The sequence below is a fragment of the Citrus clementina genome, unplaced genomic scaffold, assembly GCF_000493195.1.
Source record: "Citrus clementina cultivar Clemenules unplaced genomic scaffold, Citrus_clementina_v1.0 scaffold_3, whole genome shotgun sequence".
Lineage (NCBI taxonomy): Eukaryota > Viridiplantae > Streptophyta > Magnoliopsida > Sapindales > Rutaceae > Citrus > Citrus x clementina.
Genome location: NW_006262339.1, coordinates 1,233,147 through 1,257,706, shown reverse-complemented (window position 1 = coordinate 1,257,706; position 24,560 = coordinate 1,233,147). Strand labels below are relative to the sequence as shown.

General features: G+C 34.4%; 3 protein-coding genes across 5 annotated transcripts; 2 read left to right on the top strand and 1 right to left on the bottom strand.

Annotated features, from left to right (window-relative positions):
* Positions 1 to 578: 578 nt before the first annotated feature.
* LOC18046380 (cation/H(+) antiporter 18) lies at positions 579 to 5,065 on the bottom strand. 3 transcript variants are annotated; one of them, XM_006439362.2, is made up of 4 exons: positions 4,937 to 5,065; positions 3,807 to 4,066; positions 2,175 to 3,176; positions 579 to 2,088 (listed from the first exon to the last, which is right to left on the bottom strand). In XM_006439362.2, the coding sequence occupies exons 2-4, from the start codon at positions 3,993 to 3,995 to the stop codon at positions 874 to 876; spliced, it is 2,406 nt and encodes an 801-aa protein (XP_006439425.1). In that variant the 5' UTR covers positions 3,996 to 4,066; positions 4,937 to 5,065; the 3' UTR covers positions 579 to 873. The 3 variants fall into 3 exon arrangements, with proteins under 3 accessions (XP_006439425.1, XP_024045687.1, XP_024045686.1); XM_024189919.1 differs by lacking the exon at positions 4,937 to 5,065 and adding an exon at positions 4,638 to 4,792; XM_024189918.1 differs by lacking the exon at positions 4,937 to 5,065 and adding an exon at positions 4,171 to 4,626.
* A 3,015-nt stretch (positions 5,066 to 8,080) lies between these two features.
* On the top strand, positions 8,081 to 11,951 carry LOC18046379 (uncharacterized protein At5g41620). Its single transcript, XM_006439361.2, has 3 exons — positions 8,081 to 8,476; positions 9,227 to 9,352; positions 10,185 to 11,951. The coding sequence occupies exons 1-3, from the start codon at positions 8,102 to 8,104 to the stop codon at positions 11,706 to 11,708; spliced, it is 2,025 nt and encodes a 674-aa protein (XP_006439424.1). The 5' UTR covers positions 8,081 to 8,101; the 3' UTR covers positions 11,709 to 11,951.
* Positions 11,952 to 12,201: 250 nt separating this feature from the next.
* Positions 12,202 to 13,415, top strand: LOC18046378. Its single transcript, XM_006439360.2, has 3 exons — positions 12,202 to 12,441; positions 12,657 to 12,789; positions 12,879 to 13,415. The coding sequence occupies exons 1-3, from the start codon at positions 12,278 to 12,280 to the stop codon at positions 12,933 to 12,935; spliced, it is 354 nt and encodes a 117-aa protein (XP_006439423.1). The 5' UTR covers positions 12,202 to 12,277; the 3' UTR covers positions 12,936 to 13,415.
* Positions 13,416 to 24,560: the final 11,145 nt, after the last annotated feature.

Sequence of the window (24,560 nt, the reverse complement as noted above, 5' to 3'; positions counted from 1 at the left end):
TTGTGATATTTAGAATTAGTATAAAAAAGAGCCCAAAGCACTAGTTTTGTTTATTTAGACTTTTCTAATAAAATTTTCATCACTGAAAGTCTTAGTTTATCTTATCTATCGAATTTTTATGTTTCTGCATCATCAATTTCTATTTAAAGTTAAGAAAGATTAATTTACTGATAACCGGGGTAGAGAGAGAAATTTGTTTCAATGAGATTGAAGAAGAAAGAAATCATTGAGGGGGTTAACCTTGAAATTTTTTTAAAAACTAGAGTTTAATAATAAATATATATTTTTTAGATGGATTTAAAAAAAATAGTTGGTTTAAATAGTTTCATCCTTTTAAAAGAGTATTGACTTGATTTTAAATGATAGAATTAGGATTCAAAATAAGGCCCATTAATTCCCCTAAATCTCGTCTTCCTAGGTCATGGCAGGAGTAGGGTTGAGAACTTGAGATCAAATCCTCTTGTGTGATTCAAAGCTCGGCGCACAAAATTAGTTAAGCATTTGAATCATTATTCTATAAGATAAAGCAATTGAGGTCCAAAAAAAGAAAAAGAAAAAGAATGACAAGCTTGCCCGAATTTGCCCGAATACAAAGCTTCAATTAACAGGGTCACATAATGCAGGTGCTTTGCCACAACATTCTCTTCGTCAGAATCCCGAGCCTTGCGGAAAAAAAATTGCAAAAAAATACGGACAGACAAAGATATTTCAGAAGCTTTTACTGTGATAATTTTTACAACTTTGAACTTGCTACAAAGACCTATAACGCAAAGTACAATTAGTTTATGCACATCTTTTTGCTGAAATTTTCATCATCATCCTCAAACAATTCAAAGGGCTGTATATATCCACTTCCAAGTTGAAGCCAACATATCAACCAGATTCTGTATCATGCTCTGGCGACTCTATTACTGCAACCTTATCTGGAAGCAGTGGACTTGAAGGTGTTTGGCCGACATATTGCTGCACCACCAAAACTGATGCTGATGTTGAGAAATCAGGCGAAATCAGCAAGCTGCCTACAGGCCCCAATTCAGGGCAATCGCTCTTAACTTTAAGCATTGCTGCTGCCCGACTTACCGGCATTCGACCGACCAAAAACAAATGGCATTTATTGAACTCCCCGAGCACATCAACAGTTTCTGAAGTATTCTTTATCCATCTTTCTTCATATTTAAATGCCTCCAAATTTTTAAACTTTTGCTTGACTTCAGCAAGAAAGATTTCATCCGCTGATTCCCCTGTACTCTCTGCATCATTCGTATCAGCTTCAATCTCCCCTGAAATCTCAGAACTCGGCAGAAAGCGAACCACATTAAGACTAATACCAGGGTGTTCTGCCATGCGTGCACCATAAGCTAGGGCTTCTTGATCATCATTCCCACCAAAGAACAGGACAGTTATGACTGAAGAAACATTGCTTGCAGCTACGTGGGTGCTTCCACCAAGACCACGATCGACTAATATGCCCACTGAGCATGATGCATGCTCAAGAACCCTCTTATTTACCCAACGAAATTCGCTTCTAGTAGTCTCAAGTACCCCATCAAACCTCTGGTGCTTGTGAAATGGGAGAATTATCATTGCTGCTCTTTTCCTTTCAGCACTACTGCATATGTCCTCGTGCATGCCATGCATTGCTGAGATTGCTGTCATTGGCCGGATGAACACACGGCTTAGCTGCCTGAAAGCCTCAAAAGCCACAACGACTTGATCACAATCTGACCGCTTCCCCTTGTTCCAAAATGGAACTCCATTCTTTCTTGCCTTGTGGACCATTAGTATTGCAGATGACCTTTCGGAGAGCTCCATGAGGTGCATTGCATAGACACAGAGTCCTTCCTTTTTCTCAGTCCCGCGCGAAGCCTCTATGAGATTAATCATTGTGGGGACGTTACTTGCAGTATGGAAACAAGCAAAAATTCGAAGCTCCGAGTTTGGATCTTTTCTCTTAATTGTTCTATGCTTGTAAGCAACTTTACTTGTTTTTTGATTTGGCTTATATACTGCCATGACTAAGGGCGTCGTTATAAATGTTGTGAAGACAGCCATCAAAACCATGATAGCAAACGTTTGATCATTCAATACCTACAAGAAAAAATCAATCAGCTACATAAAATGAATTAAAATCGAATAATCAAGCCAAAAATTAAATAATAAATAAATGATTTTACCTTTCTGTCTTTTCCAATGTTGAGGACAATAAGCTCCACCAGCCCTTTAGTATTCATCAAGAACCCCAATGCTAGAGCCTCCTTGAAAGGAATTCTGCAAGCAAGAGACATAGCTACAGTACCAACGATCTTTCCAAAACATGCTGTCACTATAACTAAAACAAGGAACCCCCAAGATTGGAGCCCTTGAATAGTGGTTATATTGGTCTTCAGTCCGCTGGAAACAAAGTACAACGGAAGGAAAAGGCCGGATACAAGATCCTCAACTTTTTCTACGAGAGCACCGGCAAATGGCCCTTCCTTTGGTACTAGAACTCCAGTTATGAATGCACCAAAGAGAGCATGAATTCCAATGGAATCAGTGACAAAGCCGGATAACAAAACAATTGATAGAGTAACACACACATACAGCTCTTTCACAGGCTCACCATCAGGGCAACGCTTCTCCATCCATTTGAAGATAGGCGTGACAATGACTACACAACCTATGACAAAACCACACCCACACAATAAAACCCATAATGACACTAGGGGAGAACGCCCACTTCCTGAAAGGGCGACGGCAAGAGCCAGTAGAATCCACGCAGCGACATCATTAACAGCTGCAGCTGACATTGCCATTCGGCCGACATCGGTAGTTAAAAGCTTGAGTTCAGCTAAAATACGAGCCAAGACAGGAAAGGCAGTGATAGAAAAAGCCACCCCCATGAATATAAGGAATGGAGCTTGATCTACACCTTTAGAAACTGTGGCTCGAAGGGCAAATGATGTCCCAATTCCTAATGCAAAAGGGAGACTAATTCCTCCAAGGGCTATGCTAAGAGCTTTCTTACCAGCCCGGCGAATGGATTTTGGATCCATCTCCAAGCCTACCAGAAACAAAAAGAAGAGAAGGCCTAGGTTGGCTAAAGTATCCAACACCGTGAGACTTCTCGATGGGAAAACAGCTTTTAGAAAGTCTTTGTTCCTGCCCAAAGCTGATGGGCCAAGCAGTATTCCTCCCTGCAAAAGCAGTATCAACAACAACAATTGCATCAATGCTCTGTAGCACATGATTATGAATCTTCTCTGTCCCTAATTCATGTTAAAGAGGATTACGAATTAACTGTTAAATTTAGATTTCTCTTAGTTGTGCTGGTATCAAATGCCATTTTTTCTTAGTTCTGCTGGTATCACATGTCATCATGTTGATAACTCTAAAGGCCAGCCCGCCTTTGTAAGAACGATCAAGACAAAAGCCGCTTTCAAGCAATTTTCTGGGACATTCAGTTCTTTTAATTCTCTATTTCCCCTTTAATCATTGGAGTGTGGAAAGTGAACTTGAATTAAAAATATTCTCCACCAAGACCACTTTTATAGGCACTTATTTTCTCTTTGGACCTTTTATTTATTTATTTATTTTACGGTCCTGAAGAAATAATTACTCAGGAGCGGCCACCTCGTACATGTTCACACACTAATATATTTGCTGACATGAGATTCCGCCGAATATAAAAAATTCTCCTAATGAAACACCGTGGCTAGCTGAAGACATCATGTTATGCATGACGCAGAGATTGAAAATTTTAATCATTTATTAAAGGAGATCATAAAGTTGAAAAAAAAAAAAAAGTTGGGAGTAACGCAACTTACAACAATCTCAGCAATGACACGAGGCTGCCGAAGAGGTCTCAAAACAAAAGCGAGAAGACGAGTGAGCAAGACGACGAGGCAAATCTGTAGAATGGCGAGAGGAAGCGCATAATCAAGAGGGTTGTCGCCTTGAAAGACCCCGTTTGATGTAGCCTTCATGGGCGCGGGACATGCCGATTCCGCAGCCATGTTTTTGCAACGATTAATCACAATTCACTTACCGAAAGAAATCACTCCTCGTTCACGTCAGATGGCTCCTTCTACACAACCACGAATAAGAATTACTCATAAGCGTCATCTTATAATTATATACGTATATATACGTATTTTCAACTTAGACCCAGATAAACAAATTGAACTCTACCATCCTAAGAAAAGCCTCGTTACTTGTGGTTCCACGACTTGGAGCTTTAATGACATTAAAACTTTGATTAAACAAATAAGAGGAAAAGCGACGGAAGCATCTCATTTCTGAGTCAATTCCGACAGTCACAGGGCCAAAAGTACGCTGTTTGTGTTGACGCAAGCATTTCACTTTCACTCAATTTTCCCACCAACGAAACAAAACCGCGTCCGTTGAAAAGAAACAAAAGGGAAGAATAATGGTAATTGGCCAAATATGGATAAAGACAACTCACGAAAATGAAAAGAGGATTTTAAGGAATCCGACGGATCTCAAGTGGGAAGTGTGAAAGCTGATAGCCAACGTCAAGATTCAAAAACGACTTAAAAAAAAGAGCAAAATGTAAAGATTTCCGTCGTGGGGCCATGAACAGCAAAGAGCTGTAGGACAGGGGCAATTTTGTCTTTACGAACAAAGATTTACTACACCTGATGAATCACTAACTCCTACGTGGCATTCAAACCGCAGCAAAGAAATTGGAAACCGCTTGCGATGCGATCCGAATGACTTCACTGTCCCTGTTCATCCGATCATATTTACAACTACGACCCAGCTCTTAATTCACATCAGAAGAGTCAAAAACCACCCACTCGTCATTTTGAAAACAAAACAGAGAAGAGAAAAGAAAACTTGAACTTTCCAAGCAGCAAGTTTCCTTTTCTTTTTTCATTTTCCCGGCGACCAAACAGATCATTAAATATATGAGAAACTGAGAGAGATGAATCACCTGATCTTGCAGAGAGCAAATTGCTTAACGAGAAAGTTTTATCTTCAGTTCCATAAACGGAGAAACTAATTGAAGGGTTTTTTTTTTTAATATAAATCTGTAAAGAATTTTCTTTGAATGAATCTTGCTGAATGAACGATAATGAAGGAGTGGAGAAAATATATATAAGCATGTAGAGTACAAACATGGAAGGAAGCGAAATATCGGTTATGCCCATGTGCTGTGTCACCAGTTAACACTTTAATTACGCCAACTTGCAATAAAAATTAAGCCATTAATAACAACCACAATGCAGTGAAACTCTCCCCAACCAACGCATTTGGAAAGTTGGCTTTTTCGTAAATTTTTAAGAATTAGCGAATAATAATAAAAAAAAAATTTCTGAGTTGCATAACTATAGCGTATACATAAGAGGTTTGTGATGAATCGAGTGAATTGTGTGATAAAATTACTCGTTTTAGCATACACAGCTAATACCATTAATTTCATTACCATATTGATGATATGATTGAAAAAACTCTGATGGTTGATACTGAATATCGACTTTTATTCCTATAAAAGCTAGGTGAGTTTTAATGAGTTTAGAAGTTCCTTGTTTTGATTAATTTGTTTATCACAAAATGGATAGATGGATAATATTAGGATTAATTCAAAATTATCGTGTGTGTTTATCGCAAATTTTCCTTTTGATATGTACGCCATTATCCAGATTGAACATTATTTTCTAAAATCTCAACATCCGCTGCGTCCATTCTTCGTTAGCCCTAAAAAAATTTTAAAAAATTAAAGCCCACTACCCTCACACAACTCACAAATGCACTGTAACATAATTTTGACAACCTAAATTCAGCAGCAATAATTCAATACATTAACAAAATTTAAATTGGTTTTTATTACGGGCATCGTATCAATAATATTGTTATTTATTTTTTTATTATATTGGGAATTTATCTAATCTTAAATATTTATTAGATTAAATTATGTGGTTTAATTGAGAGCATTTATTAAGGCAAAAAGAAGCAAAGTGGCATGTATGTCAGATTACATAAAAGAATTCCAAATAAAGGTGATTATAAGATTAACAAGTATATCAAATATTTATGAAATATCCGACTCTTAAAAGAAGTTTCTTTGATACTCTTCTACTAGGATTTGGGTGAAATACTACACTTATGTATAAACAGAAGTATTTCACGCATTGAGGATTAACGAAAACCTATCATATTTCATATCATAAAGGCAACCAATGCAAAAGCATGAAAATTCATACCTTAGCTGCATATAATGTTTCATGTCTTTATGAATTTTAATCTTTGTATCTTCAATATATATAGTCTTTCATTTAAAATCTTTGATCTCTCTTCAAGAAGAAGGAGGTCATTTTTTATGTTAAGGGGATCTCAAGAGTAGCAAACACATTGAAGATAAGTGGTGCTCCCCCTAAGTAAGTTCGATTAGGTGGCGGCAAGGGTTGGAGGAAGTATAAAATTGTATAAGAATCAATAGGTTACAATCGTTCATTACTTAGCAAATTACTTAATAGTTGGGTATAATCTTGTGTATGTCGGATTGTAACCTAAACCACATAAAAATCCTTCCTATGCTTTTTGCAATTCACTATTTTTAATATTTTTGATTTTATTGATAACAGTGAATGTTGACCAAACATGGTTAGGAGTGGCAATTTAAGTCAGCGATTGTTTATTTAATTTGATTAAATTCAAAGCAAATTAAATGGATTTAGTTTGAAAAAATTGGTTCGTTTAATAAATAAGTGAATTCGATTAATTATATTATATTACCAATTAATTAGTGGATATTGTATCGTTTGAGATAATTTTTTAAAATAAAAAAATTTGAGATGTATGGACACCACCCTTTATAATTTAATTTACGCATCCATCAAAATACTAACAGAAGCAGGACTGGATTGAAGAATTTGAAAATGTTCATCATCGGTCAGGCCCGCCCACGTCCAAGCGGTTAATTTTCATTTTCATGAATCCAGTCCAATAAAATAGAAGTTTCTCGAAAAGAGCACAAAACACAAGATAGCACGTACCCCCCTCGTGCCACTGAAATATTATTATTATTATTATTATTATTATTAATTTATTATTATCGTTACACACACTTTTGGTTTTTACTGCGTTGGGAATCCAAGAAATGAGGTTTCACCAATTCTCCGTGCCTCAGAGGCTACGACTGCCAGCTTCCCCTGCTGCAGATAAAAAGCTCTACGCAGAGCACACATGACCTGACCGACATTTTAGCAGTACAAATCTGCATTAAGAAACTCTAACACGCTACGGAAAAGGATGCATGATGTGTCTGAAACCCGAAGTTGAAGCCATTTTTCGACAAAATTTGGTTTTTCTTGGATTCGGCTATTGTCAGGCTCGGGCCACGACCAAGTTCAGTATTCTTATTGTTGGGTACGTTGCCCCACAATATCATATTATCATATGATTATTTTTCGTTTTTTTTTTTTTTATCATTAATTCATTATACGTCGATACTAAGTAACGGGATACAACGTTCTTAAGAGTACTTTAGTCGAACCCTTATTTTGATAATTGATATTAGGTACGGCCAATTTATTAGAGAGAGGAAGAAAACATTGCAAGATTTTCTAAGCGACACTATATTAACGTCGTATTGAATCAAGCCCTTAAATAAACAAACAGATATACGGCAATTTTTAACGGAATTTTGGTTAGATTCGATGGGCAGAGAGTTACAAATTACGTCGCTAATTGTGAATTGGTGAAAACACAACACTCCAAATGTTATTAGGTCATTTTATTCTTCTGTCAGTCCGTAGGATCAATCAACTTTGGCGGGTGATGTAGGTATATGCAAAACAGGTGATCCAACCACTTCCCGAAAACCCTTTGTCACTTTTGGGATAGAGGTCATCATAACTCATCAGTAATCAGACAGACGCTCGACTCTCTAAACTAGAGAAACAACACAGACATAGTAAAAATTCCAGACACTGCTGCACAGCTCAAAAACGTCTCCACACACTTTACCACCAAAACAAAAAAAGAAAAGTGATGAGAGGGAAGAATAACCTATAAAGAAAATTAAAAAAAAAATAATAATTTTGAAGTCTAAATAGAGAGGGAGGGAGAGGAGAAAAAAAAAAAAAAAAAAGGAAAAATGAAAAGGGAAGAAAAAAGTGAAGCAGAAAAGGAGGAAAATTTGGGAGAAAAGTTGAGGAGGGGGGTCTTGGTTGGCAAAAGAGGGGGCCCTACTACTCCAGTAGTGTCTACTTGGAGACTCTGCCATCCTCCTGAGGCGCATGATAGCATCATTAAAGAAAACTCCCATCTTTCTGCTAGAAAATTAGCTGCCGCTCTCTGGGAGTTTCATCACTACTTTCCCATCTCTAAAATGCACCGGGGCGTTGTTGTCAATGGTGCTAGCGACTCTAAAATGCGCCGCCGCCATCACCGTTCCCAGCACCAGTACAAGGATAAAGGTCTTGACTTGTCTCATTTCTTGGCTGATCCTTCTCCAAGCTCCCCTGAACAGGTAATGTTTTGCTTCGATGAGTTGGTTGATTTGAGTTTTTGTTTCTATTTTTTTTTTTTATTTCATTTCATGCTCCCGCTGATTGCTGCGTTAATTGAATTCTGCTGATTATGTTGGGTTTAGATTAGGCGTGGATTAGTGTTTGTGGGTCCCTTTTACTTCTGTTTTGCTTATTGATTCTGATTTGTGTGATTACTTGTGGTGATCATGAATATTTGCTTTCGTCTTTCTGCTGTTTAGAAATGCCATATCTAGCAGGCTGATTCCAAGTTAATTCTTTTGTAAATAGAGAACTTTAACAATAAGAAGGCTTGCCACTCATTTGCAAGGTTCTAGATTATACTTAAACATGAAGAAATTTTATTTGATATTAATCCATTTTTTTGTTTGCTTAAAATTGTTAGATTTTCTGTCAAAAAAAAAAAAAAGAATTGTTAGATTTTCTTGTGGTTCCTGTAGTTACTGAGGTTTTAGGACAAATTCTTTTGGCTATTCTATGTTGTGCATCATGCTCCTTGAGATAATTCGCTGAATAAAGATCTCACTCTTGATAAATTGGTGGGTTCTTTCCGCTATTGGGGTTTGTAGAAGTGTTCTTGATGCTAATGCTATGTATTGAATGCTGAGATTTCCATGCCAATTGCTACTGCTTTAACCCAATGCAGGTTATAGACTCTGCATGTGATGTCTCGGACCATCCTCTGAAGAATGGAATTATGCCATTAATCTTTCTGTTGTTTCTTATACCAGCCGGAGAGTGCAAGCAGTCTAAGGAGGCATATTGCTCAATCGCTGATTCAACATCACCGAGCAATCGAAAGAAACAATCATGCCCTGCAGCCTCTATCTCCCGCAAGTTACGGTAGTTCCATGGAGGTAAGCCATTTTCATTTGTTTCACTATTTTTCCATTAATTTTCTGGTCACTTGAACAATTTCATATTTTCATGCGCCCTTTTGCTTTAGCCAACACCTTCGAATTCAATTTTTGAGAGGTATGAGGAATAGTGACAGCGATGAGGTTAGACCAAACTTTTGGTGCATGGGACTAGGAATGGCTTATACTGCCTACTGCTTGCTTGTGCCCCTAGTTTTTGCGTTGTCTCATTATATAGGCAGAGAAGTGAAGTGAGAACCAACTAAAAATAATGACCTTGGTGATTGAATTACTCAAGTAAGGACCAAGTTAAAACAATGACCTTGTTGATTGAATTACTCACACATAAATTCAAACTTATAAAAATATTTTGCACAAATCCATTGTCATCTTGAGGTTTTAACCCATAATCCCATATAAGCTTATGCTGTAGTGGTAATGATAGTTGTTTTTCACTTTTTGCCAGTCACCTTCCCCTGCCGTCTAACTTTTATCGCTCCTTCCTTTCTTTTACTTTTATGATGAAACCCCACAAATTCCATTAAAAAAAAAAAAAAACAATGGAACCGTTGGACTTGCAAGAAAAATCACAAATGGTATCTAATAGTGAATTATTGGTGAGAATTTACTGTCTGTGGAAGCAGCTTCACTTGACAATGACTTTCAGGCAGTTTGTATATCATATACACAAATTCCATTATTCTGACCAATTTAACATGTGCTCAATTGAAGTCTCAACATACTATAATTAGATACTTGTAAACTATATTGATAGTAAATCCTTCAGGATTATTGAACCTTCTGTGTAGTTTCACATGCTCTTTCACTGCAGATGGCACCTTATAACCCTGCAGCTGCAGTTACTCCTACCAGTTCTTTAGACTTTAAGGGAAGAGTTGGTGAGTCACGATATAATCTTAAGACGTCTACAGAACTCTTAAAAGTATTAAATCGAATCTGGAGCTTGGAGGAACAGCATGCTTCCAATGTATCATTAATTAAAGCCTTAAAGACAGAGCTAGATCATGCCCGCGTCAAGATCAAAGAGTTGCTTCGAGATCAACAGGCAGATCGGCATGAAATGGATGATTTGATGAAGCAAATTGCGGAAGATAAACTAATTAGGAAGAGTAAAGAACAAGATCGGATCCATGCGGCTGTACAGTCTGTGAGGGATGAGCTAGAGGATGAGAGAAAATTAAGAAAAAGATCAGAGAGTCTACACAGAAAGTTGGCTCGGGAGTTGTCTGAGGTTAAGTCTACTCTTTCTAATGCTTGGAGAGAGCTGGAAGGAGAGAGAAGATCGAGGAAGCTGTTGGAAGAACTTTGTGATGAATTTGCTATTGGCATAAAAGACTATGATCAGGAGCTGCATGCTCTGAAACAGAAATCTGACAAGAATTGGACCGGGAAGGGTGAGCAGGATCATTTGATTCTCCATATATCAGAATCATGGCTTGATGAACGAATGCAGATGAAGCTAGAAGAAGCTCAGTATGGTCTTTCTGAGAAGAATTCAATAGTGGACAAGTTGGGCTTTGAAATTGAGGCATACCTTCAGGCCAAACGAATGTCCGCTTCTAAGAGAACTGATAATACGATCCCAAGGGATAGGCGAAATTCACTTGAATCTGTCCCACTAAATGAGGCTGTGAGTGCGCCTCAAGCTGTTGGTGATGAAGAGGATTCTGCAGGCAGTGATTCAAATTGTTTTGAACTAGACAAACCAAGAAATGCGGACTTGAAATTACAAAGAGATGAAGCTGTGAATGATAGTGTTGATGAAGCAATGAAACATAGTCAGACAAAGAAAAATAATGTGTCCCGTGAAAGAACAAGGGACCGAACTCCAACTGGTTTGCAAGTTAAGTTTGAAGAACAGATGGCTTGGGCTATGTCATGTAATGGTAATAAAGAGCCTCTGATGGTGAATGCAGAACCAGGGAAAGATGTTGAAAGGGAACCGCCTGAAATAACTCCTCACAAACCTGAAAACCGTGGAGAGACTGAGCATAGCATCTCTGGACAAAATAAGGAACACGATGAGGTCCACGGATCAAACTCAAACTATATGATTGATAATTTAATGAGAAATCATATATTGTTATCAGAAGCGGGGACTATACGTCCTGAGAATGACAGTGGTGGGGCCTCTTGCAGTTATCCCACACGAAAGAATCAGGCCAGTCCAGTGCGCCAGTGGATGTCGAAACTCACACCTCCAGATATCGACATTTCTGAATCCTCTACAAAAGCGCCTCCTGTCTCGAAGGAGAATACTTTAAAAGCAAAGCTTCTGGAAGCAAGGTCAAAAGGGCAACGCTCGCGATTTAAAGTTTTCAGAGGTTCCTCTTGAGCTATGAAAAAACCAGCCGACTGGTTGGGATGATTGCCATCAAGCTTATCGGATCAGCTCCTTGTACTTACGGCACTTGGGAATGTGTTATGTGAATATTGGCCGGAGTTCTTTATACATTTGAATGTTGCAGTGCTTTTAACTGCAGCTCTATTTTTGTCTTTCTGTAATTTGTATTTTAAGTCTGTAAATTAGTGTAATAATTTTTTAATAGAATACATAATGGATGAATTGTGAGATGTACTCTTCAGTTTTGATTAATTAATGAGCCTTTGGTCATTGTTTCCGATTTTGTGATCTGCTGAGAAGAAAATTCGACCGAATATGCAGAGGCTTGTTCATAGGCCATGGGCTCCTCGTGAGGTTTAATGCTAGAGAGTATGTGCGTTGTAGCCAGCTTTCAGGAAATGGGCCGTTGGCCTGTTAACAACTAGTGGGTTTCGTTTAATTAGGTTAGGATAAGGGTTCTTCATTCGCTTTCGGGATCGTTGGTGAAGTCAAGTGCGAGGCCATCGAAGGTTCATAAGCGAGATGAAGTGAGAGAGAGAGAGAGAGAGAGAGAGAGGGTGATGGCAGCGGCGTCGTTTAGATGGATACTGCAGCTGCACAAGGACGTACCAAAAGCTGCGCGCTTCTACTCGGAGGGTCTGGATTTCACTCTCAATGTGTGCACTCTTCGCTGGGCCGAACTTCAATCCGGTCCACTGAAGCTCGCCCTCATGCAATCCCCCAGGTTTCTTTACTGCCTTTCTTACGTTCGATAATATGCCTAAAAGAACCATTTTACACGCACTGCACTTGATGCATCTACAAGTAAAGTAATTCAAAAAATTCTACCGCAAATTCAATGTATATACCAGTTATTTGACATTTAACTAGCTACCACTTCGGTTTTCCCAATATGGCCTATTAGATTTCTTATTGGAGATGGCGGGTTTCTCTTTACAGTGACCATGTCGTGCAGAATGGAAACTCATCCCTGTTATCGTTCACGGTGACTGACATTAACAGCGCAGTGACAAAATTAATGGCGTTGGGGGCTGAATTAGATGGCTCCATCAAATATGAGATCCACGGAAAGGTATTGCTGCTGTAAAAGTAAAAGACATTTTCGCTCAAAGCTACTTTTTCTCATGTTTGATATTGATCAAATAATTTGACTGTGATCAGGTGGCGGCTATGCGATGTATTGACGGTCACATGTTAGGCCTCTATGAACCGGCTTAATTGCCTACGAAAGTAGTCTGCTAGGAGCATTTTTGTTATACCATCCGGAAATTTTCTGAAGACGTGAGAGACGTTTCTTTTGGATTGTGGATTCCGTTAAATTATTTTCAGTGTTTCCTCTTCCAGTTTGATTAGATCGCAGCACACAATGTGCAAAGCGTGGGACTTGACTTGGAGATGAGACTGCTGCAATAGAATGTTGGAGAGTAGAAGCTGTTCTCATTATCCTCCAAATTACTTTGATCTTTTCAGTAGCAGAGTTGCTTGGTCTTTTCACATTACAGAGTTCTCGTCTTCGACTCAAGAGTTTACTTCATTGTTTATACAATTGACAAATTTGATTGATCAAAAATTTCTGTCTTCAATAATTTGATGATTTTCAGATGTTTGCAAGGGCTACTACAGTACTAGTCACTAATAATACGCTGTTATTCTCAGTAAGCCAGTTGAGTTTCATTGCAGCAAATTGCTTAGCCTGCATGCTGGCATCCAAAAGTAGTGTAGAATTAATTATTGGCTTATTGAGTGAGCAGTGAGCAGTGCAATCTGATGCTCCTGCCTAATCCAGCTTCCTAGTTTAAATTTCTTTAATTATTCTCCGAAAGTGCTTCAATGACTTGGAAGTGATTCTGGCTTTAGAGCAAACTGGGAAGTGCTTGTCTGAAGAATTTAGTAGACTGGTATGGGGCTGATTATTGGGAGAAAATTTATTTTACGGAACCCACTTTGGAATGTTTTATTTTTATTAAGGAGAGAAGACGAAAAATAGGTAAAAAAAAAAATTGTTAGTTTCAAAACATACATAAAAGATCATCTTTGATGTAAGAGTTAAAATTGACTCCGTAAAAGTCAATCTCAAAAAGTAGACGCTAAAAAGATGTGATCAAGAGTATTAACTATTAAGATTCATTCTTATTTAGCAGATATGAAAGAGTAAAGCTAAATTGTTTTTTGTAACTATTTAACACGACTGGGTAAAAAGGTCAGAAGATCCATTCTTGCCTTTAATCAGAAAAGTCTGATTATGTGTCAGGATATTAGCGTTTCTTTCATTGTTAAATAAATAAGTCTAAACGTTTTGAAAGGGGGAAAAAAAAAAAAGTCTAAACGTTTTGGTCGTGTAGCTTTGCTCATAAAATAGAAACAAAAAAAAAAAAAAAAAAATTAAAAAAATCAACACTTTAATCATTTGATTTTTTGTTTTTAAATATGAATTAATCAATTGACGATCGATGCAATGAAATCCACTTATAATGAAGATATTAGTAAATAAATCTATTATTAATGACAACAAAAATTTCTTATGGTTCAGGTTTTACACGGGCTTGGCAACCTTTAGATGATCGAATAGCTTATGTTATTGCTAGGCGTCTTCTCTACCTTCGGACCGTGGACATAACTTTGCCCAATCCGATGTAATTAGTTCATAAAGTTTCGAACTTGAGTGGTTTTAGTTTGGTTCGATTTTTTTAAAAAGGACGAACGAAAATCGAAAAAAAAAAGAAGAAGAAACAAAATCGTTTTGTTTTGGTGTTTTTAATTCATAGGTCGATATCAACTCAAATCTCTGTTAACCAATAATATGCAGTTGAAAAACGAATCAAACTAAAAAAGTCCACTTACTTACAGCTTAAGCTACACACAAAATAATTATAGTAATAATAATTATTAATTAAAAATTAAGAATTAAATAAAGAAAATTGTCACTTTTCTCCTCAATAAAATTAATATATACTACTTATTCCATACTATTTTTAGAATAGTCAATATCTCACTAATACAAAAATTGAAACAAAAATAAATAAATGAGTCATTTGGTCCATATTTTTTTCTTGAGAATCTAAAATATATATTTATTAGAAGAAAAAGTATTTAAAAATAAGAAAAAGTATCAACCTAATATTTTATTATTAATTTTTTTTATTTTTTAGCATTTAAATTTTTTTCAGAGTCCAGCTATGTTGCCCACGGTGTTTGGTACCCTATTTCTTTAGATTTAACCCAAGTTGTATAATGGCTTAGATGTATTTGTAGGGTTATTAACATTAAATGCCCCTGTTATTTATGCAAAACTAGAAAAATCAAAAGTTTTAAAATTTTGACATGTAAGTCCATAATATTTTAAAAAATTTTAAACTATTGAACTAGATTTCCAATTAAATGAATTATTTTTACATTTATTAATATTTATTTAAATTAATAATTCTCTTATTAATTAATAAATTAATTAATTTAATATATAGCTAAACATTGTATTTTTTTACTAACCATAATTGACGATAAATATATATATATATGATTTTTTTAATTTCACAAAATGTCAACCAATTTCCTCTCACGCACGTGAGCAGGGTTTAGACATTATACATTTTTTTTTCTCTAACAAAAAAGATTTTACTATCTCAAATAGATGAAATGTACAAAATATGAAAATGAATTTAATTTCATATTATATATAATTAATGTTTTATTATTTTCTTGTAACATAATATTTATTTAACATACTATCAATTATTTGATTATGTGGAAAAATATATTAATTTACTAATAATAATAAAGTGTTAGTTTATCAATTCGTAAAATTATTTTTGTTCATTTGAATAAGGATTTTGTATTTTTGGTTGAATTTTTGTTTTAAATAAAAAGAATAAATTTAATTACACACTTAAATAAATTGACTTTTGTTATTCTACCCCAACATTATAAATAGTCATTAATGGCCATGACAAATTTTTTATTTTTTATTTTTTAGTTTGGTAGTGAAATGGATTTCTTTTTTCTTTTCCTTCAATTCTAACAAATTATGCATTCTCTTCTCTACATATATTGCAATAATAAAAAAACTTATATTGCCTAAATTGACAAGTCTGCGATGTCAGAGTATTGTATTCATGTCGGCATCTTTGAAAGGTGCTTCTAAAATAAATTGTGGCTTCCAGAAGCATCACTGCAAATGAAAATTTTTAGGTGTAGGACTAATGTGTGAAAATATAAAAGTTTTTAGGCTTTTTGTTCTTTTAACAAATAAATGGACTCCACTATAATTAACCTTGAAAAAGACAGAAAAGAGGGTACGAAACTATGTGGCAACATAGTTTTGGCTTTTTTTTCAATCTCCATTCATATGATTCTTTAATTTACTAATAAATATCAATAAAGTGGATTTAAAAATAAGGATAATACTATAAATTATAGTATCAAGGAGCGTATTGGTTATTATTAAAAGGTCTTAAAAAATTGAAAAATTAAGATGATACGGTTTGTTGTTTTATGAATGAAAAAGTAAACAACAAATCTTCTGATTGTCACATCATGCTAGTATGCCAAGCAAAGAAATTAATTTTTCATTTGCATTTTTTTTTCCTTTTTTTTCCTTTTCTAAAGAGGAACAACCCTCAGTTAACGGGATATTACATGTCTTCAGGTTTAGATGAGAATGGACACGACGCGTATGATTAAGAAATTAATTCAGTTTAAGTCACATTAAATCTTTTCCAAATGGGTTGGAACATTAAGGCCCCAGAGATAAAGCATGATCCTCATATATAATTTACAGCGCTTGTTACTTGAATCTTTGATCATTAATCTAATTGAGTACCAAGTGTTTGAACAGAGAAGTCTGAACAGGAAGAAAGGGTAGCACGTGGAAAATCCTCATTCCATGATCAATCTACACTTATATAACAAAAAGGACAAAAAGCAATGGCACTCATGTTCTTTAAAGATGGTGCAACGATGAATCATGACACGAGAAACTGAAAGAACCGCTGGATTTTGAAAAAAGTGGACAGAGACTTGGTCGTATCCATATTCAGCATAGTGTTTGCGAGCTTGCTTGCAGAGATAATCAAAAAGAGCTGATAGAAAACAAAATACGTGTGGTAGGATAATTAAAATTGTTTTTCTGTCTTCAGAGATTCGTTTTTGGAAAGCAAAAACCAAAACACCAGCAATGCCTCATCACCGATCAGAATGGGGAAGCACTAAGGGATTAATTAACTTTGGGATTAAGCACTAAGCTTAAAAACTATATGTCAGGCTAGGGTTTCATGGAGAGTCAACGGGAATAATATTTTCATTAAAAAAATTAATGTGATCATATCACATATTCTTCATTCAATTTTAGCAAGAGTGAAATTAAGTAGCTTGTCACGCCCATCCATCAGCATTGACCCTATTACATTAAAAGAAACTAAAATTCAAAGAAACTTTCTTTCGATCACCAACATGAATTCTCTTAAAAAATTGTCAGTGGAAGATAATTGTTTTATTTAAGGGTCCGATGATATTAGATTCACTTTAAGACAATCAAAATTATAATATATTTTTTTTATTATTTATTACTATGCGTATGTGTCTGTAATTTACACTCTAATTAATACTCAACTTTAAAACTATTTAGAGTAAGCATCGTCCTTTATTTAATTCTAAATGTAGTTATTTGTAAATTCACTTGGTAGGTAAACATTCAAATATAAAATGTGATGTGACATATCGAAGTGTACAGAAAGACACCGGTACTAATTGTGGGATAATCTTATTAATAACAAGCGAAGTCAACAGAAGAGATTTAGCACGAATCTGCCCGCTTTGCAACTCAAAAACTCGTGTAAACCGTGTGTTACGTACAATATATGGATTCTGGCTGAAGGCTCTGTACATGCAATCAGACTCGTCAAACAAACGCAAGAATTAGACAGGCGCAGTAATGAACAGATACAACTTTAATATTGTATCTATTTCTAGACTTGGCAGTGGATGATCATTTTCATATTTTCATTCACACATGCAAACGCACCAGAGCAAAACACAGCAGCCTAATTGTTGCCAACTGCCAAGCAAGTAATAAATAATACAGTCAGTACTCGATCTTCAAATTTAAAAGGAAAAAGATAGATGGGAAGAGAAAGACATATATATGAAGCACCGATGGGGCGAGGATATATCGGTAATTGTAACCCCGAGACTGATGAAGAGACATGTCTGTCTAGGCCTAGGAACTTGTTGCAAGCAAGAGAGCTAGACCCAAGGAGGTTGTTGTCGTAGAGCGTAAATTAAACTCCCTGCGGAGGCCTAGCTTTTTTAACAATAACGGCAGCAGCAGCAGCAGCAGCTTGACAAACATAACAAAAACCCTAAAGGCGAAAGCCCTGGCTTAATTTTCAAAGATTGAGGCTGCCCACAAATAATCACTCAAGAAAGCGAAACAATGGTTAGCAATCAATTCCATCCATAAAAATCAAACCAAAAATCGAACATAAAATAATGATTAATTATCCAGAATATCTTGACCGCTCAACAATTTAATTAATAGAAAAGACCATAAAATAATACATATACATACAATTTATTCAAATAAACAAATTTAAAAAATCAATAGCACTTTGAGAACATGCATAATCTTTCACATAATACCACAGGAAGGGTTGAGCTATGATCTCGAAATATATTAAGAATGAAACAAATTCAGTGGATAAGTAAAAGCTGTATTTTACTAATTCAGTATGACAATTGCATAATTATTCAGTAGCTAGCATATATATTTATAGAGTGCCTAGGTAATTTAAAAATAAAGAATATTAAACAGATAAAGATATAATTAAACTATAATATGGATAAGATTAGCGAGCAATGGGAGCTCCCTTCAGTCCAAGCACAGGAAGCTTAAGATTCAATTTGTCTCCCGCATCATTCACTCATTTACTGGGTATCCATTTCGACCCTTTACTCAGTATTTGGATGAATGAGTCAGCAGCTAATTAAATCCTATTGCCACCCATAAGTGGACCGAAGAAAGCTCCCAGCTTAATCAAAATCAACAAACTTTGAAAAAAATTGAAAAAAAGACATACAATACAATGAGAAAAACTTCTTGAACCTTATCCACGTATATCCTTGCCTAATGATATGCAGATCTGTGCTAATTTCACAAGTACAGATCACGAAAATGGGCCTTGCTGAAAAAAACCCTAAAGGAAAGAGAAGAAGAGATCTCTCACAAAGGGGTATAAAACTAATGTCAATGGCGAAGATGGAGAAGAAAGAGCTTTTTATTGGCTGGTACTATCACTGGCGAGGTTACTAAGCATCTCGTGGATCTAAGTGCAAAGGAATGGCTTTATATAGCTGAAAGAAAGGCAAAGATTAGACAACAAACAATTATTTAAATATTTATTGTGATCATAATTAAATAAATAAAAGAGTTATTCATATTCTTTCTTTTCCCTTTGCTAGCTTTTATTTGTAAGAAGCCTCCCATCAATCCCTTCCATTGTGGAGAGTCCATCAATTCCTTTGCATATGCCCCTATATAAATATATATAAATTAATTCTATAATGTAGTAACTAATAAGCATGAACTGTACTTGCATCCATGCCCCGGTGAGTATAATTTCTAGACTTGAAAGACATAATTAATATTGGTTATAAGTTATCTGATATTTCTATAAATACGTACGTGTATGTTTTCACATGTTTATTAAAGTTAGAAAGGAATTTTTAAAAAGGTAGTAAAAATCTAGTAAAACCTTGGAGAGATTAGGAAAAATACCTATATATATCCACTTAGGCCATGCTTAGATTCTAGGATTAAATATGAGATTAAACTAATTTTGAGCTTAAATATCTATCTCATATTTGGTAAGTTTAGTTGGATTGGACTAGACAGGGGGGGACTGAATTTGAATTTAATCCTAAAATCATTGGATTAGTTATTTTAATTTATACATGAGTTTAGTTGCAATAAAATTAAAAAAAAAAGTGGTCCATTTATGAGATTTTCATTTATATCGTTATTTTTTTTATTTATACCGAATATCAGTACATTGATTATTTTTTTATTTATTATCTATGACCTAATAAAATTGGCACTTTTACTTCTGCTAGTTCTTGAGTTAAATTTTCATTACTTGTATATATAATAATTTACCAATAAAATTAACCATTTAATACTCACGAATATAATATTAAAAATATCATGAAAATTAATAATACCACTAATTAATTGATTTTATATAATATTTTTAAATATTTGATAAATTTTAATTAAATATTGAAATTATTTTATTTCTTTTTATTTGTTTATTATATTATAACTACCCAATAACTTATTCACAATAAATTTAATTTTCTTATTAATTACTTTTTAAATTTATTTTAATTATTATTATAAATTTGGTGAATAATTAATATTATATTTAAATATCAACTTGAATGCTATTTAATATTATTTAAATATAATTTAACATAGTCTGACAATTATTCTAATCCAATCTTGCATACCAAACGTAATACTCTCTCTATAATGATTATATTAAAACTAATGCTAAACAAAATAGTGCTTAACATTTGAACTTTTTGCTATGAACTTTTGGCTTTCCATTCTGTATTATTATTATACAACTTTCATCTTATCTCTATATGCTTAACTTATTTAGTATGACAACATCCGCCTTCAAGTTAATTAAGTTAATTATCATAAAGCATATCGGGTAAGAGTGCAGAGAATTTTTTTTTTTTTTTTGATACACTGATATAGTACCATCAGAATTTTATGGATATTTATAATAAGAAATCTATCAATACTATCCTTGATAATTTTACTATAGGAAAGCCTGAATTTCTATCTTCACATGATACGTGATAATTTCACTAAGAGGATAATTGAGTCTCAAGTATTGTTGGAACTCTAACATATACACTCAAGGTGACTCGAACCTTGAGTGCTTGGTTGTTTCAATGGTAAGAGTGTAGGAATTAAGTTATTAGACTTATATTTTTATGTAGTAAAAGTAGACTTATTTATTTATTAAAATAGTTTGGATAGGATGAAAAACTAACCGCTAAACCAATCCTTTGCCCCTTTTTCTTATTTGAATTCGGGTGATCACGAGCACAAATAGCATCAACCAAACTATTTTAAGAGGACGAATGTAAAAATAAAACAAAGAAGTGTCAACTATTAGCACAACGAGTAGTTGACACAACAAAAATAACTCGATAATTTAATACTTTAATATGATCAAACAAAATTTATAATAAGTACAATATAAAATTAAACTTGATCTAGATCATACGTATTATCTTCAATCAGATGAAGAAAGCTGATCTGTTTATACTGAAGAACAATCCAAGTCTTGAGATGACGATCAAGATAAAGATTATTATTATATTTGATAAGATTGCAAGGTGGTTTTGAATAAGAATCGTGCAGCTTTGGCTACTAAGATAATTTACTAATATTTGCTCTAAGCAGCTAGATCATGTGCTAACTTTAGGCTCAAGCTACGCATGATGTAGATATTTCAGATTGGATTTCTTGTTCGATAGTTAATATATGAAAGCGATATGTCTTATCTTATATGTATGTGTCTTTCATTCGCATATCTAATGGTACAAATCGTGTAAAATTTCAACCTGTTTGCTTAATTATAGAAAAAGGGAAGACATACAGTTTTTGGCAACTAGAAAACATAAAGATAAAAGCCCAAAATCAAGAATTGACTAGTGACCAAATACGGAATGAACCTCTTTTTTTTTTTTTTTTTCGGTTGGGGGGAAGGTATATTAATTACTGCATGCTTTACCGTTTCACAAGTTTAGAATACATTTAAAAAATTATTTTTAAGTTGCACACACATAATAGCTACATAATTATAAATATATTATATATTTAATATGAAATAAACAAAGGGGAACTTAATTCCATTCCATTTCTTATTGACCAAAAACTAGAGAAATGGAATGGAATTAAGTTATAAATTCTCCGAAACCAGTGCTTCTGAAACCTCATAAATTCTCCACCTCTATCTAAATATGCGGCGATAGGTGGTGATTACAGTCCCCAACCCCTCCACCCCCCAAAAAAAAAAAATTGGTGTTTTTGTCCACTAATATGGTTTCTACATATAATTAAGATTGCAAAGAAGAATGGATAAAGATTTTTGTTTCCGATAAAAAATAAAAAAAAATAAAAATATGTCTTCTGATTTTTATTTACTGGAACTATGGATAGAATCTTCTCGTCTTTACTTGTACGATACGTGGGAATGAAGCAATTTTGTAAAATTTATTGAAAGGAGAGCACGCGCAACATGGTGCATTCAGCCTTTCACCAGGCATCAAAAGCTAAGACAAGCTTTGTTAACAGCAACACTTTACTTCAACTTAATCTAAAGACAAATACAAAAATACTGTAACAACAATTGTCAAAATTTTTATAAAAAAAAACCGTCCTAATTAGAGAAGGTGTTACTATATATAATAACTACATAGTATTTTTCCTGAGAATTTGAAAGAATTATCTTTTAATAAAAAAATATCCAGAAGCTTACATTAGCAAGCGATATTGTAAAATAAATTATGGAGGGGAGGAATAGGGGCAACAGACAATGGAGGGTGGAGGGAACCACGAAGGAGCCAATAGATAGCAATGAGGAAATTATTATTAATTCTGGAAAGATCACATCAGATTCTCATTCAAATCACTGAAATCAGAGTCTTGTCAACACAAAAAGTCTGCCGAACAAGTGGTACCCCTCACACTCACAGCTTAGAGTTTTTTACACACAAATTTCACCCTTCTCACTTCTCTTCAATTGTCCAATCACTACTTTTTCCTCTCATCTGTCCATCCATCCGTCTAATCTCATTTTTCCTTCCTTTCTCTTCTTTTTCACATTCTCATTCAATAAAAATTATCATTTTTAAATGACATCATTGCGATTCTCTAATTAAAACCATTTAGAAAACGCTATCAAATATACCCAGTTACCCTAATGAAAATTCCACTCTGTTTAATTTAATTTGTGTTCGAACATAAAGACTTTTATATAAAAGCCATTATGATTTTATGCTAAGTTTTCATTTGACCTGAAAATTTAAACTTAACGCAATAATCTAAATAATAACATTTAAGCTTGTGTAACAGCAACTAATTTATTGCAGTTATTTCTAAAAACATACATTAAACTGAAATTAACAATTTCCCAATTGTATTATTATACAATTGAAGGATAATTATCACATATATTGATCTGCCTCCACCAAAGTCCTTAGTTTGATGGAAGCAATAATGAAGAAATTCTAAACTTAAAATAAGTTGACAGAGAAAATAAAGATAATAATGCAGACAGTAGTCAATCATCCTACGGAAACTATAACGCAAAACCTGGAAAAGCAGCAAAAACTTAAAATATACGTAAAATTAGTTAAAATTTCAAGCGAGTCAGGCTGTAGCCTTTAACTTGTGAGAACTAACCAGTTTAAAGATCCACTAATTGCCCGGTTCCCACTTCAGATCTTTCAGTTCTCACTCCATATCAAAAATCATTTTGACTTTAAAATAAAAAAAAAACACTTTGATAGGACGTCATTAATTTCGAATTTTCATAATTATTAAAGGGAAAAGTAAAAAAAAAAGCAACGGAAGATAAAATATCATCGTCAGTATGACGATGAATGAAGTCATCAACTAACAAAGCGACTTCTTTTTAATGAATGCATGTCACCCTACGCTCGCAGATTAGCCAAAAACGGAAAAAAAATATGCTAATAGCTAATTAACATCATATTAGATAAACCAAGGGGAGGAATATAGCAAGAAAAAGTTGACGTGTACACATGCAAATTAATTAATTAATTAAGCCTGATGGGTATATGAAATTAAGAACAATACTTTAAAAAGCAAAGACAAAATTGATTTGGGTCTTACACCTTCTCACATAGCAAGAAAATATTGTTGTATTGTAAAAGGCTAACATGAATTGAAACAACAATTATTAAAAATGGACTTTGATAATACAGTGAACAGACACCTCCCTTCATAGACGGGCGAGAGGAGGAGAAAGACAATGAGCTGTTTAACACTATAATTTACAGACATCATCTGCAGAGAGACAAGTACCGATGCGAGGCAAGCGAAGGCACAAGGCATTATTTTGTTGCTTTAATGGGGCAGATGGGGTTGTCCCGTGAAAAGACCATTGTGTTTGCACTTTGCACAGCTAGATTTGCTTGATCTTATTTTTCTGTCAAATTTTGAATTTTTCTATTATGTTGCATAGTGCATGCCTTTTTAATCATCAATTCTTTTTTTTTTTTTTCTCTCTTTTTTAATATTCATCTCTTTGTCATAATGGGTTTGCCAGAATAATTCATAACTTGCCCACATGAAATGAGCATGGTGCTGTCCTCTCTCCTTGGGATCTCCCTCTCCATTTTTCTCTCTTCTTCACTCTGCACTCGGATTTATGCCCGCATTTGTTCCATCACTGGTAGTATTTGCATAGTTATAGTTTCAACTTTTCAGAGATCTGCGCATATACTACTACTTCTTTTCGCCAGTGTGATTGGTCTGTGGATGACGTTTAAGTAACCTAGTGTGAATAGGTATATAGGGAAATAACTTTTCGAAATAATTTAGAAGTAGGTCCACACAATCGAGCACAGTGCTTTCAAAACAAGATTTTATTAAATTTGTATTACGATACTCATATCTTTGATTAGATGGTACCCCTAAACTATTAGTTTGTTTATATAAAGTATGAATGATAAAGTATGAGTCACAGTACATTTAAAATAAAAACGTAATACATATATTAAGTAATAGAATATTAAGAATCCAGT

Coding starts and splice junctions, on each gene's coding strand:
- LOC18046378 (XM_006439360.2), top strand. CDS start 12,278: ATGGCAGCGGCGTCGTTTAGATGGATACTGCAGCTGCACAAGGACGTA. Junction 12,442..12,656: donor GCCCTCATGCAATCCCCCAG/GTTTCTTTACTG, acceptor TTCTCTTTACAG/TGACCATGTCGTGCAGAATG. Junction 12,790..12,878: donor AATATGAGATCCACGGAAAG/GTATTGCTGCTG, acceptor GACTGTGATCAG/GTGGCGGCTATGCGATGTAT.
- LOC18046379 (XM_006439361.2), top strand. CDS start 8,102: ATGAAAAGGGAAGAAAAAAGTGAAGCAGAAAAGGAGGAAAATTTGGGA. Junction 8,477..9,226: donor CTCCAAGCTCCCCTGAACAG/GTAATGTTTTGC, acceptor TTCTTATACCAG/CCGGAGAGTGCAAGCAGTCT. Junction 9,353..10,184: donor GTTACGGTAGTTCCATGGAG/GTAAGCCATTTT, acceptor CTTTCACTGCAG/ATGGCACCTTATAACCCTGC.
- LOC18046380 (XM_006439362.2), bottom strand. CDS start 3,995: ATGGCTGCGGAATCGGCATGTCCCGCGCCCATGAAGGCTACATCAAAC. Junction 3,177..3,806: donor GTGTCATTGCTGAGATTGTT/GTAAGTTGCGTT, acceptor CTGCTTTTGCAG/GGAGGAATACTGCTTGGCCC. Junction 2,089..2,174: donor ACATTGGAAAAGACAGAAAG/GTAAAATCATTT, acceptor TTTTTCTTGTAG/GTATTGAATGATCAAACGTT.